At 36.8% G+C, this 16,145-nt stretch overlaps 1 protein-coding gene across 2 annotated transcripts in view; it reads left to right on the forward strand.

Annotated features, from left to right (window-relative positions):
• Positions 1-16,145, forward strand: part of Fgf14 (fibroblast growth factor 14) — a 694,358-nt gene that overhangs the window by 533,374 nt on the left and 144,839 nt on the right. For both annotated transcript variants that reach the window (XM_004631178.2, XM_023715202.1), the window contains one exon: positions 1,412-1,515. In XM_004631178.2, coding sequence (XP_004631235.1) covers positions 1,412-1,515 — 104 coding nt within the window. The remainder of the gene's footprint in view (positions 1-1,411; positions 1,516-16,145) is intronic.

Consider the following 16,145-nt stretch of genomic DNA (forward strand, 5'->3'; position numbering starts at 1 on the left):
ATACTACTAGCTGCATATGAAGTTTACATGATTAAGTTTGAATTTGTTAAGTTATAATAGGTAAAATAGAAATATGATTATATTTTTATGTCAATACTTTTTGCACATAAGTCAAGAATTTTGCTATTGTACTCATTCCTTTTAAATACAAAGAAAATAATGCTGTTCAGGTGTTCTAGAACTTTGGTACAGACACCTGGAGATCTTGGGCACACTCAACAAATCATTGGATGAGAGTATGTGACTTTCTCCAGCTCATTAAGAGAAAAGCTGTTCCTAATGATAAAACAGAACACAAGTTATAGAGTCAGTTTTTTAATTATGTACTGAGTAGATGCTAAGAACGACACAAAAATTGCCCATGTCACAAGTAATTTGCCTTCTGTGAAACACAAGTGAAAGCCTAAAGTGATATAGTGTACATCAACAATTATTTTCATTAAATGTTTGTGCTTTTAATACCTGTTCTATCCTAGTTCTATTGCTTAGTTAGATTTGAGTTAAGAGGGCCTTGAGTGGGAGAAGACAAGTTTTTTGTGAATAATTAATAATTATCTTATAAAGGTATCTATACTAAAATCTCCAAAATCATCAAGCAGCTATCATCCTGACGAAGGTTAAAAGTTTCTCACTAAGTGAACACATACCCTGGCATGGAAATTTACTTTTAGTGTTTTAATCTTTAAAAAATCGATTATACCATTGGCACTCAATTAACAATAAAGAAAAAAAACATGAAAGTATAATGGATTTTATCTATTAAATACAAAAACTGAACTCATTTCTCTTCTGTATCATATATTCATAGTTTTATAAACTATTAATACAGAAAATTGGGGCTCTAAAATTGCCATGCCATTCGTCTTAATGAGCTCTTTCTAAATTTGGCCCACCGGCAGGTGCATACCCTTTCTTGGCCCTGCTTGCGTGTCATGTTGGTTCTGCGAGGTAATTGAGTTCTGGAATTACCGTTTGCACTTCTGACCCACGCCACATTGCAGGGACAGATTACGCCTTCTGTATAAAAGAGACGAGAATAAACACGGGGTTCTTTGGCCTCTGCTCTCTGAGAATCTTCACAGCTGATTTCTTTGGGAGTCTAATGGTGTCAAGAGACTGTGATACTAGAACCAGGATTATAGGACTGGCTCTGTTTATTACTGCAGCGCTTCTTCAGCAGGCTGTAGGCAAGCTTGCTGAGAAGATTGACAAATTAAAGGTGAAGTGTTAATTTTACACTTAGCAGAATCCTTCTTGCTATGAAGAAAAATAAAAGTTATTTTGTTGGAAACTCTGAAAAAGTAGCAATAAAGTTGATGTTTCTTAACTTAAAAAAAAATGAGAGAGGAAAAAGTTATGGCGATCCTGGCTGCTTCCTGCCATTCACGGTGGCCCCTATTTGTCTTCACAGCACTGTTCAACCTCATCCCAGTGGGACTGCGTGTCGTTGCCATCCAGGGCGTGAAGACAGGGTTGTATATAGCCATGAATGGAGAAGGTTACCTCTACCCATCAGTAAGTAATGCGCCAGGCAGATTGACCATTTGTTCCATGTTCTTAAAGCACCAGCAACAACAGCAGAAAATGCCAGGCAGTTCTATGGGTTCAGGCGTTCTGTTTTAGTACTTAATCTTTCTTGCAATGCTAGAAGAGCTACTTGTTCATTAGTTACCAAGTTTGCTAATAATGAGAACATCTACAGGAAGGCATAATCATGTCTTCAGCTGCAGGTTTGCCATGTTTTTCAAAAGGACTGAGTTCACAGAAGACTGATCAATTTTGAAATGGTTGATGTACATATAATTTCTATTTCTGCTTAGAAACACACATCTTGGAGAATTTCTTGCGAATTTTTTATTTTACAAGAATATTTTCCTCCTGCCTTTTCTATTAATTTATTTTTAATAGGCATAATACTTGTGAAAAATTGTGGGTATGATTTAATATTTTGATTAATGTATGCATTATAGAAAAATCCAGTCTAACTTAACACATTACCGTATCAACCTGTTATTTTGTAATAAGAATATTGAAAGTCTATTCTTAAATGATGCTGGAATGAACAATATATTATTATTAATTGTGGTCACTGTGCAGTGCTGTGGATCTGCAGTCCAACTGAGTATTGTCACTCTTTAATCACATTGTCCTTTGGCCGTCCATCCCTCCCACTGCCCCTAATCCTGTTGTAGCTGTCTTTGGCCTCCATTTCCATGCTATCTGCTGTCTTAGAGTCCATATATAACATTTTATTTCACTTATATGAGATTATGTATTGGGAATTGGCTCCAGGATCCTCTATGCAAAAATCGGTGGGCACCAAGCCCTTTATATAAATTGGTCTAATATTTCTCTACAACCTACCACAATCTTCTTGTATACTTTAATCACCACTAGGTTATGAATAATACCTAATACAACGTGAATGATATACAAATCGTAGTTATAGTATATTGCTTAGGATATCATAACAACATGGAAATTCTGTACATATCCTGCTCAGGAACAATTTTTTAAAAGCTTGCATCTTATTGTTTGAATTCACAGATGCTGAGGCTATGAACAGGGAAGATTGACTTTATTTATAAATGACCATTCAGATGGTGCAGGCATGACACTGGAAAAATAACTATTTCTAGTTTTGAAATGTGTTTATGAGAATCTAAGCAAGTCTGATGGTGTTAATTTTTTTTTAAGTGAAGCATTCATCAATCCATATAGGTACTACTGGATGAATATCTATTTCCTAATAATTTTTGCTAGATGTGCTGCATGCACACATTATAATACAGTTAGAATTAACTTCTACTGTATCTCCAAGCAATAAAAAAAGACCAAAAAAGAAGATTTAAATAAAGGTGCACCTTTGTAAGTATTTAAAAGTCTGTTCTTATTAATTAGCGCCAAAATTCTCTGTATAACCATATACTCCATAAATACCTGAAGCAGAAACATCCTTGGGATGCCTTCTATGAAAAGGGATCTGTTTCCCCAGTAAATCTGCCAAAGGGAAGTGTGACTCCAGCCGCAGATTCCCTTTGTGGTGTGCCTAAAAACTCACAGGCTGTCCTGTTCTCCAGCCCACCAAGGTCCCTGAAGGGCAATCCCGCTCACACAACTGGGTCTCACTTACGCAAATTACCCGCTGATCTTCTCTGGACAAATCCACATGCTCTAAGAAAACCAAGCTAGAATATGCTCTGCTCTGTGCTATGAACATCAGGCAGCTAAAGCTCATCTGGACACGACTCACTCAGCTACAAGGCAGTTTTATTAATTTGACATTTGTTATTTTGACAGCGGTTATTTTCATTTCTTTATCTCATCCCCCAAGTAATCTTTGTAGGCTAAAAAGCACAAGTGCTGCAATACATGTTGTGGCCTCTACTGTCTTTCTGCTGATAATTTCACCATGAGATTCTGCTCTGATGTCTGTGTTGCTGTCAGACAACATTTCTATTTGCTGTATCATTCTTACCACTGAGGGAGATTTTTAAAAGCATTTTATAACATGATTTATAAATGTAAGCTGTGCTTTAAAAGTAGGGTGTATCATCTTTAGTACGTATTTCACTTTAGAATAAAATTGTGGTTATCTTAGGTAGCGTCTAAGTGGTCCAGTAGAATAGAACCTGGGGTAATACTAAAGGCCCAGTGCAAACCCTAATCCTTTGTACATGGCCTCGCTGCTCAGGAGTAGGACACCAGAAGGGACATGCCCTAGGGACATGCTGCAGGCCTCTTACTTGCTGGATTTTCTTCCATCGGCTCTCCAGAATCTCGCTTGGCTTCTGGGCTTCCTGGGGTGGAAGAGATTCTGTGACACACAGCTCTCGTTTTCCCTACTTTCCATCTCTGACTCTGAGCTCTCTGTTCCAAGACATACGCGGGAGAAAGTAGATTTCTCAGACCTGTCCCAACACAGCTCTGCCAAGGCCAGGCCCTCATCACCCTACATTCTTGTGCAGGAAAAGGACTTATTGGAAACAACAAAACCAGTTTCAAGTCTTTACGAATACTCCATATAGTATTTACTTCCATGTAATGAAATTTGAGCTTCGAGTTTTTGTGTTTAAAGAATGTCTTCCACAATTACACAGTTATTGTAAACAAGAATATTGAGCATAATATGAAATTATTATTTTGCAATACAATAATAGCTGTACTTATCGAATAAAAAGTAGAGTGGTACTGTCCACAGGGCCCACCACTGCTCCTCATAAGAATTAGCTCATTTAATCCTCCAAGCAACTTTTCTTAAGTAGCAAATATGACTAAAATAAGGACACTAATGCATAAACAGCATTAGAATCTGTCCAAAGTCATCCAGGTAGGAAAAAAAAGAAAAGTAGGATGTGAGCATAGCTGGTCTGAGTCATGAGTTTACATTGTAACTGTTTTGCTATACAGTCTCCATGTGCCAGACGTTTTTTGTAACATGGTCTAGCACCTATTCTAACAAGCTATAAACACACGATGATGTAATTAAGAACTTGCCAGAATAGGTACCTTAAAAATAAACTTTATTTCAGGACAAGTATCATTTGAAATCTGTGATATTTGGAAATTTTGAAATAATAAATTAACATTTTCTGGGGCAAGTTTGGATAATAAATGATGAGTATCTAAATTTCTGGACTTCATTACATTCAACACTTGAGCTTTATGTTTTAATATTAACATTACTAATTCAGTTAAAAACTGATTTAATTAGGTGTATTTCTTTAAAGGACAATTGTAGCTGTTCGGATATAAAGAAGAATGTTAAGAGAAGCTTATAATCTATAACTTTAAAGATAAACATTATGTAGTGCATGCTAGTGTTTAATGTGAGACAATTCAATAGAGGATCCATAGACTTAGAATATGAGAATATTACTAATCATTCACAGAAAATTGCCTTCAATAAATTATACCGTGAGTATGACCCAATGTGTATATTTATTTATTTTTGAGGAGTATCTTATAGTTCTCTGCTATAAGAGAACTTATATATAACTTATATATAACCCAAATAAAGATATTCCATGTGTCAGATAATCAGACCTTAGAGGGACAAAGATTTTATCTTGCTTGAGGTGTGAGTGCGCACAACCACATTGCTAACGGCTTTAGTTCACTGTGGAATTTTTTCTTCAGTAATATGTTACTTGATATTTTGAACTCAAAAAATGTAATATATATGCAGCATTTTCTTGGAGGCATAATGCAAGAGGCAAGGACACAAAACAGAATGAACAAAGAAATGCTTGTTCAAGATTCACATTTTAAACTGGTTGTTTAAAGGAAAAGTGCATTTTGATCAACCATAAGTTAGGAATAGTGCTGAAGGGTAAATGTTTTTATTACTATTATTTTGAGAGGTTTTTTTTTTCCAAATGAACCCATGATTTTGAAAGACTCAGATAAATCCCCATAGAAAGTTTTGAAAAGACAATTCTAAATGCCAAACAAAAACTTGGAACTAAAGAAAAATGTCATTTATCATCTGGGAAATGATGAGGAAAGGTAAATACAGAATATGTTTCTATATAGAAAAGAAAAAGGGAAAGGGAAAGAAGGAAGAGTGGAAGGGGAAAAGGAATGGTCTAGTGGGAGGTCCAGAGACCCAGTTTAATAAGTTATTTATTACCCTTCCTAACCCCCATGGTGGATCTAAAGTTGATATTCCAACAATCCACAGCCATACAAGCTTAACAATGGCCCATGGAAGTAATGATGTTAACTCTAGACCACCGTGCTGAAAACCCAACTAATAACAATGAGTGGAAAGCTTTGGAGTGAGGCACACACACACACACACACACACACACACACAAATTGTCTACAGAACACAATGGCCATCTGAATATGGAGATAACAGAGTAGTGAGAGTAGTGTTTCCCACCAGTATGAGTCCACTTTCCTGTTGGTGCCAAAATACCTAACACCACCAGGACTCAGTACATAGTCAGCTGCCTCCCAGGCAGAAATGCCATGGTGGGAGAGGGAGCTGTGACAGAGCTGCTCACTTCATGACAGCAAAAAAGGGAGGAGCCAGGGAAGCAGCTATACCCCGAAGGCACAGCCCCGGAGACACAAGGACTCCAGCTCCTCTGTCTAGCAGCAGATGAAGCTGTGTGCTCATCAGTGCTTTAGTTTATGGTGAGTAGCCAGCTTCTGTGACCCAGTCACAAGCCTGTAAACACAGGAACCTTTTAGAGACATCTTAGATCTAAACCACAGCAGGCTGCCTCAAAACATGGTTGACCGTGATGTTCTTCATGGTAGACACAGCTCAGGAGGAGAAGCTGAGTGGAGGAAGATGTTCCCTTTGCTTTTGGACTTGCTTCATTTGCCAGCAGGCATCCAGCAGATTCTAGAGCCAGGAAATGCATACTAGGTAGTGGGGAGCTCATGTATTCTGGAAGAATAATGCAAGGCTAAGTGCTGTCTCAGCATAGGTGCATGCATAGTATTGCTCTCTGATAAACAGTAATGAGTCTCATTTTCTTCCTTCTTGCAAGACAGAACTGAAGAAATGGCATCACTAGTATCGTTCTGGCAAGTTAGAAATTAGAAATAATCCTACTAAATGAGCCTACTTTTTGCAAAAACTTTCTCATATATCTTATTTGATTGTTTTAAGTATACTGAATTGATAGAAGCCATTTTGGATGATGGAGTAGAGAATTAGCTGATAAAAATTCAGTAGTTGACCCATTATAAAACATTTTTGCTAAAAAAACATAAAAAATAAATCACTGATGCTAGTAATGTGAGAAGAGAATGTCAGGCATCCCAGACTGCTCAAAGGAATCCATCACCTCCACCTGCACAGGATTTATTCAGGCTGCCTTGTAAATATTCAGATTTCAGAAGAGTGACCTAACATGGTCCGAGACTCTGATTCACTGAGTTGGACATGCCTCAAGAGTCATGGGTGTCAGTACATACCCCAGGTTTTTCTAGTGCAGCTCCCTGAAGGAGCACACTGTGGTAAATTTGTTTGCACCTCTATTTCACAAAGTGTGTCTTTCAAATTGATTACATGCTTTTGTATTTTCCATTGAGGATGATGATGGTGGCAGTGAGGGTTCATAAATACATGGTCAGTTGAAGCCCCTTAAATTAAGCTCAGGACATGGCCATGAGGTGCTGACTTGCACCCTGACCAAATGAGCTGGCCTTAGAGGAGGTGCAGAGAGAAGGTTCTCCCTGTGCCTGCACCACTTCAACTGTGACAAGAACGAGAGGAGAAATGTGCCTGTGAACGCCGAGGTGGACCAAGTAGAGGAGAGGATGCCGCTGAGGCTTGAGCAGATCGAGGTAAGAAAGGACTAAGAAAGAAAATGAGGGGCTGGAGAGATGGCTCAGTGGTCTAAAGCACCTACTTAGAACAAGCTTGGCAAAGCACAGGGATCGCGGTTCAATCCCCCAGCACCACATGCCAGCCAGCCGCGCTGCCTGGTGGGCTGAGCTGGCCACACACACACACACACACACACACACACACACACAATAAATGTTAAAATAAAAAAAATTAAAAAAAAAAAGAAAGAAAGAAAATGAGGCATTAAATTCCAAATCATAATGGATCGCTTATAATCCTGGAAGACAGATACAGTCCCTGTTCCACAAAGGGCAGACGTGGCCCGAGACAGTCCGCACAGGGCTGCTGGCGGTGCTGAAAGAAGGGCGGGCTGTGCAAGAGCACCGTCAGGCCAACTCTTTGTGTCCACAAACCTGAGTTGCTGCCAAAGTTAATGTTGTTCATTTAAAGAAAATATGAATAAAATAAGTATCTACCTATCTATCTGTCCATCTAGTTAATGTCTTATTTCACACCAAGCCCTTATTTCTTTCATATTCAACTTTGAATATGAAAATTCAAAGCACACAGGTTGCACATCTGGGCAAGAGCAGCCTTCTTGCTCCCCCTTTCCGGGGTGTTAGCGGTGCCCAGGTGCTTGCCGCAAGGGTAGGGCTTACCTCTGAGCTTCCACCCTACTCCTTGTATCTAGTTTGTGCTGATTTTCTATGGTCTCAACACTGTAAAATTTCTTACCTCTATCCCAAAACATAATGCCTACTTAGCAACAGTTAAAAAGACATATCAGTAATATGAGACAGTTTGCCAAAAAATGTGAAAACTATTTTTACTCAATAGAAACACTTAAACATATAGGCTGAAAATCCATGCTCCAGGTGTGAATAACAAATTCCTCTGCCTGCTCCCTCGGGAAGCAATGATGTATGCCTTCCGTGCACAGCTAGTTTCAAAGTACTTGTAAATCAAGGTCTTAGAACAAATGCTCAGAGGGAGGACTTAGCTATTTTAAGAACATTGTGACCAAACAGATCCTATAAACTTTACCTTTGCCCAGAATTTGTGATTCCATCAATATATTTGCCCAGTTCCTTTCACTCCCTAAATAGTGGTAGTTATATAGGAAATATTTAATCTGTAGTTCTTGATTGATTCTTGCTAAGGCAGAATAAATTTCCACAGCAATTTTTATTAATATATTCCTGGAAGGCCTTCATGTTCAGGGCATGCATGGTGAATATCATTTATCTTTTCTTTCCTCACCAAGGGATATCCAGTGATACCAAAGATGATGAGACCATATACCTGTAAATTTAAAATCACAGAAAAGCATGAATTTACACACTGCTGTCTTGGTGTTCAGTGCCCACATTCTAACATGGTGATATTCATATCCAAGAAGTGAGTGGTCATTTCTTTATCATAAGAGAGAATTTTGGGGCTAAAAAGTAAATAAATAAAATATGTTTCTGGTACTGTTGGTGCCATTTAAACCTGAATATTTTAAAGCAAAAGCATTAACCATGAAAATGAAATGACTTTTATTATTTTTTATCTTATAAATTGATACAAAATACTTTGCCTTTATATCCCTTTTATGTTCAAAGAAAAAAAATCATCAATGTCTCTGCAGTTTGTATTCTCATCCTAATTTTGTCCAGGGTGAAAATGTTATAAAATACTGTAAATACAGTAGTAACAAAACTTAAGTTGATCAAATATTTAAAAATTCCTTTTACCTACATGTGTAAAAAATAAATGGTATATGATGAGAGGAATTTTTATTTATAAAGAGTTTCAAAGACTATCTAAAGCCTGAGCTTTAACATGATAGTTTAATATTTGAGAAGAAACCACGTCCGCTTTTATTCTCTACACAATAAAAATTCAAAAACTTGCATAAATGCTCAGAACACCATAGTGAATGGCAAGTCAATTGCAGCATCAAAAGACCTGTCAGCTGCCATTAAAATCTGGAGGAAAACTCTGTTTCTTCAACTTTTGTACTTAGTGGACCTCTCAAGACTGAAGCTGCAGCACATCCTCTGGCCCAGTTGTGTTGATTACATAATTTTTTCTAATTTTATTTCAGAAAGTGACTTTTCTTATCATTTGCATGAAACCCACCTGCCAGGGATGCTGAGAGCCCTGGGCTCTGAAGAGAAATCCCTGGTTTTACTGCAACAGCTTACATCCAATTTGGAATTACTGGGAAAAATACTCTATAACTCCCAAAGCATATTTGTAAATTCTCTCTATTTTTTTCCCTCAGAAGAATAGCTGTAACAATCTCTCTTGACTAGCCAAACTGGCTGCTCTTCACACGCTCCTTGCTACACATTGGCAAAACTATTCCCCGATGGTGACATTCATTGCTTCTGTGCGACTTCTGCTTGTTCCCTCTACTTTACATTTCACAGCACCTGTGAAAGAATGCTGACCATTTATCTGACTGAAAATTACTGGCTTACCATTACTTGTTAACCAACACTGACCCAGCACGTGGTAGAATCTACACAGATATGGACGGAAGACCGAGAGACGCATGGTTTCGGGGAAGCTGGAGTACGATTTCTCCCCATTATGGAAGTGCAGACTGTGCTCTGAATTGCTTCGTTTTACTGAACGTTAGTTTTGGGGTCTAAGATAATTCGTTCAGTTTGTAATACAGTTTTATGGGAAGCGCAGTGTGCTTCTGAGCAGGACACATGAGATCTCATGAGAGTGTTACAGGGCGTGAGCTACTGGCCTTGAGACCAGACCACGTATAAAATCAAGAGAGATGACTACTGTGCTATTACGTATGCCCCAACCCATGGAAAGACATCTTAATTGCTTGCTGTTTGCAGTTCTGATAGGGGTAGAGACTAATTGGGAAGAAGCTATTCTTGGGAGGCTTTATAACCACTGCATTATTTTTCTGTAATAAAGTAGAGATATTTTCTTCGGTCATTTATCTTGGATCCTGGCTATTATTTATTAGAAATAGTTCAATGGGAAAACAGGAAACATTATCCCACTTTGCTTCTGAGCTGGTACATCTAGTGCCTAATGACTCCAACCTGATAAATGGTGAATGTTAGTTCATGTCATGGAGAAGCATTCAGTGCTGTCATATAATGTGTTAACAGTGTGTGGCCTTTGTGAGGGCACAATGACAAATGGACCTTAGTGACTCTATTAGTGTAAACTTCTCCAATTAGCTCATGTGTCTTGCAACTATGCATCCCTTGACATCATTTTTTCTGCCTTAGCTTAGATTCAGGGCCTAAAGTATGCCTGTCACAGCGCATTTTCTATGGTGAGCATTCCTTCTGTGGGGGCTTGAGAATGTTGGCTTCAGACTCAGCTTTAAAGAAATCATTCTCTTTCTTCAAAGTAATAAGGATTAAATTTGAGATGTGATGACATCCTACCTTGGGAGGTGCCTGTCTACTGTGGTGGACAAATGACTGTTTCATTAAGAGTTACAGAAAATACTCGCATTACAAATTGCAAATTCATTTCCAAGCATGTTCTCTAAATCAATATTTATCCTCATATTAATCTTGCTATTGTGTTGAATGGTAAAATGTAAAAATATGTTGCTCTAGGAAAAAGCCTGGCATCTGCTGCTTTATTGATTATTCAGATACTGAAATTTAACACTTTGTTTACTGTTTTGTATGTCGCTATCAACAAAAGCAATTTTTTATTAAGAATTTCAGCTATTGCTACTTGAAACAATTATCTTTCTTGGCATATTGTAATGAATAGATACTGCAAATTAGATAATTGCCTACCACTTAATGATAGCTGTATACATAACTCCTACATTGTTTTATTTTAATATCAATTATGAATCTATATTTCTAACAACATTAACAATAGAAAAATCAGATTTTAAACTGCTCAGAAATTTTCTAGATAATTTTTGCCTGGGGACTAAGTAAGAGGCAGTCTCATGCTGTTCATGGAGAAATAAAATCTAATGTGAAATATAATATTAAAATAAGGGAGCAAATTATTAAGAAATAGTTCCATAGGTACCATAAATGGTTTAGCTATTTTCCTAATGGAGTTTGAGTCATTTGAAAGACTGTTTTATAGAGTTTGCAAAGTCAAATGTATACTCAGGAGAAATATCAGTGAGCCTTTATTTAATTTAAAATTACATTAAACAGGAAGGCTTGCACACTGGAGTGGGTAGAGAGAAAAATTATGTTGTCCAAGTATTCTTTTCTGATTATCTTTAAAAATCAAATATCTTGTAGGAATTTCTACTTCAGTACCAGGGATTCTACTCAGGGCTTTGTGCTTGCCAAGCAAGTGCTCAGTCTACTGGGCTATCTCCCTGGATCTCTTGCAGGAATTTGCATAAAGACAAATTTTGTATAAAGTTTTATGCATCCTAACCACAGCCACTACTGATGTTGTTCACAGAATTGCAAAAAGCAATTGTAAGATTTTTATGGAACTACAGATATCTTAATATAGTTAAAGTAATTTTAGCCAAAAGAAAAATGCATGCATCATTACACTACCTGACTTTAAAACATACTATAAATATAAATGTTATTGTAATCAGAGCAGTATAGTATTGGCATAAAAACAAGCACACAGACTAACGGAACAGAATAGAAAGCCTGGACATAAACCTACACCTGTCCAAACTACTGACTTTCAAGAAAGTTGCTAATGACAAAAATTCTGTCTTACTGATAAATGGTGCTGAAAAAATTGAACATCACATGCAGAAGAATAAAACGAACTCCTCTTTCTCACCAGTAACAAAATCAGGCCAAAATGGATTATAGAGCTAAGTGTAAATTTTGAATCTATAAAACTTCTAAAAGAAAACACGGGAGAAACATTTCATGACATTGAAAGAGGCATGGATTTTGTAGACAGCATCCCAAAAATGAAAGGATCCAATGGGATTACATCAAATTAAAAAGCTTCTGAATACAAAAGAGAGAATATTCAAAGTAAAGAGACAATTTGTCTAGTAGGAGAAAATATTTACAGGCTATATAAGATTTTGTTCATGGAGGAATAAAATCTAATATGAAATGCATGCATATATAGGTCACAATAATTTGGTTAATATCTGAGATAGGTCAGGAATTCAAATAATTCTCTTTTTAAGTAGCATAAAAACAAATAAGTCAAATTTTAAAAAATGGGTTATCGTCTAAACAGATGTTTTGCTGAAGAAGACATACACATTTCCAACAAATGTGAAAGAACTCTGAACACCACTAATGATTAGGGAAATGCGAATCAGAGCCACAAGGCCATCTTGCCTCATTCCACTAAAAATTTGCAATTATAATAAAGACAACAGACAATAAGTGCTAGTGGGGATGTGGATAAAAGAAAACTTTACGCACTGCTGGTAAGAATGTAAATGAGTATAGCCATCAAGGAAAACAACACAGAGTTTTCTTAAAAATGAAAAATATAAGAAGCACGTGATGTAGCCATCCTGCTGCCCAGTACGTTTGCAAGAAATTGAAACCAGGACATCAAAGAGACCCCACACTCCCATGTTGCTGGCAGCACCATTCACGACAGGCAAGAAAGGGAAACAACCCAGGTGTCCATCACGTGATGAGCGGATCAAGAAGCACGGCACATGCGCACAAAGCCGCACTATGCAGCTGAAGATACTGAGATCTTATCATTAAGACAACATGGATAGACCTGTGGCTCGTTACTTAGGTGAAGTAAGGTGCACACAGACAGACAAGTGTCCCCTGGTGCCATGATCGTACTCATGTTGGGGGATGAAAAGGCTGATTTTATAGAGATTGGGAGTAGAATGGTACTTACTGGTTACTGGGAAGAGTAGCAGATAGGAAAATGTTATTAGTACTGAGGTACAGCTGGATAGGAGTAAGGAATTCTGTGTAATCCCGTGGCAAGACGTCTATAGGCAATGAGAATGTACTGTGTATTTCTAAAAGCAGGCAGAAAGGATTTTTTTTAAGTAATTTTATTGAGAAACAAATAGCAATGAGACAGTTTCAAAACCAATTAGTAGGACAGTTTAAATAATTAATACATTGAATATTGTTGCCTTAGTGCTTATTCATTGTACAAGATGCAGACATGATATCCTGTCCACAAACACTATTAGAACAAATCTTTCTACTCATTGAATTAAGAGAAAGTAGCTGTATATGTATCCTTTCTTGTATATACAGATACAAAATGATTGTTCATTTGTATCCCCCTTTTTATTTCGTTTTGTCAGAGACGGGTATTCCATTGTCATTTAAATATTGTAGGTGCACGAATCCAGCAAAATATTATATAGTCCAGTAGTCCATAATTGCAGTGGGTTTTCTGTAGGACTGACAATGTCAGGAGTTGTTGACTTGAGCCTTTTGCAGCTCAGCATATTAATATGGCTTTACTTTTTATACTTTGTTTTTATACTTTCTGCTGGATGGTTAAGACTGAGATAAAGCAAGACCTATATGACAAGAAGTGTAACTTTTTATCTGATAAGGTCAGTCAAATCCCCACAGGATTTATCCTGACACCCTGTACTTCAGTGTGTAGATCCTCAGAAAGGATTTTGAATACTTTTACCATGAAGAAAAAATATATAACTGATAGCTATGACAGGAAAGTTTGGACTGATTTGGATATTATGTAGTATATACATGTATGAACACATGCTATCAGATTAATATATACAACGTTATGGCTTGTGTATCATTTAAATTCAAATTAGAAAGATAATAGAAAAATTTATTTTAGAACAAAAAGATTGAATGAGAGTTAGCCATGCTAATAGCACTAATTCAAGCATTTGGGCTTTCTGCTTGACCTTGAGAATTCTGAATGACTCTTTATAACACGATAATGACGTTTGAAATGCTTTCTGAGAAGTAGATGAAACACTCAATTATGTTTTGTATAGTCTTCAGATATTGTGATTATCTTTTGGCAGGATGGTGGCAATTAATTACATTAGATCAGCAGACAGTGCCATGCCTATTGTATCCACAGGAAGCCCAAGTCAGACTTTAACAGCTGCGGAGTTAGCCTGGTGGCACAGGGCCAGTGGCATTTTCTTTTCTCTGACACTTTTACCACAGAAAGATCTCAGAGGGAAACACTGGCTCTGTAGGTCATGCATGGACACTATTCCTGTTCCTGCATATACTGTGGGATCATCCTCAGAATTTTTGGAAAGATTAAAATTATGATAACTGCAGTGGGCATTCATGTTTATTTATGAGTGTGTTATAATACATTTTATAATTTTAAATAAAGAGTACATTCAAATGTATGTTTTTCAAAATAGTGTTCATGCAATTTGAATAATTTTCAGAGTTTTGCCAATATAGTTAAGTGCAATAATTTCTAACACTGCATTTTCATGCATTAGGAATAGCGAAAGATAGAATATTCAGTTTAAATGATGGTGCCCGTATACCACCTACCATTGATTCTCAATATCCTTAAAAATAGCAAAAGTTATAACAGCACAGAGAAGTTTGGAACCAAATGCAAATGTAACCATCAAAGCATGTAACTAAATTGAAATTGCATGTTGAATTTATGATACAAGTGTATGGAGAAGATTTCTTTATGTGAAGGATAAAAGTATACAATGGACATTTAATTACGAGTCTCTAAATTTTTAGCTTCTATAGTATGTGGTGGAACGATCAATTCTCAAAAATTAGCATATCCATCATCCCAAATATTTGTCATTTTTCATGGTAAAAACACTTAACATCCTCATTTAATTATTTTGAAACATATGAAGTCTTATTATTAGTTATTCTACCTAGCTATTCAATAGAACACCAGAACTTATTCCACAATGTACATATGCATCAAAGTGTCACATTATACCACATACACACACACATGCACACACACATATGCATGTATATATGTGTATATGTAGATGTACGTATATTATTTGCCAACTGAAGATAAAGCTTTATTTTTAAAAAAAATAAATTACATAGCCATGAGGACCTTGATGTATGGGAAGACTGAAAATTTATATGTATAAATTTATCAGGTTATTCGCATTACTGTCTTTACTGGTAGGGAAAATCAAAAGGTGCTTTCTTCAGTTGCCATCCCTCCCTTTCTGTGCTATTTCCAAAGCTCCAAGTAAACCAAACACTTTCAGAAGAACACAGGAAAGGGCCAGTGGGGTGAGAGGAACATGCCCTGGCCTGAGTATCCTACAGACCTCCCATAATCACTTTGATCTCTCGGCCTCACACCACCTCTCTGTACACATTTCTGAGATTACAGAAATCCACACCTATCCCTTATATTAGGTCTGTGTCATACCAGGGCCAATATGACACTAAGTCCTGAACTTTTTTTTATGTATTTTAGTACAGGGAGTCCTGAATATTTTTAATTAATGGAACCTCTGGGTGTAAAGGTTTTGTAAAATAGTGTGATATAATTTTAATTTTTTACTACAGTGATTAATTTAACATTGATCATGGGTAGGTTTTACTGCAGTTACTGGTATTTAAATGGTGACCTAAATGAAATTATCAAGTTTATGTGAATATAATCAATAACCTAATATGTCATACATTAAGCTCTCTGGCATTTCAAATGGCTAAGTGGTTATTCATTAAATAAGGCATCTATCTACATGTGGTATTAGAAAAATAATGTTTTTTTTTTTTTTTACAAGAGTCGTTCTCCATGTGAGAGATCAACCTAATTACAGCAAATCTAGGGCTTTGATATCCAAAGTGTACATCACTAAGCTTGGTGGAAACCCCTGATCCCTACTTTTCTGTCCTGTCAAAGTCATCTGCTTTATAAGATTGTCATAGAAGTTCAGGAAATATAT

This window comes from Octodon degus, unplaced genomic scaffold (genome assembly GCF_000260255.1).
Source record: "Octodon degus isolate 3935 unplaced genomic scaffold, OctDeg1.0 scaffold00039, whole genome shotgun sequence".
Classification (NCBI taxonomy): domain Eukaryota; kingdom Metazoa; phylum Chordata; class Mammalia; order Rodentia; family Octodontidae; genus Octodon; species Octodon degus.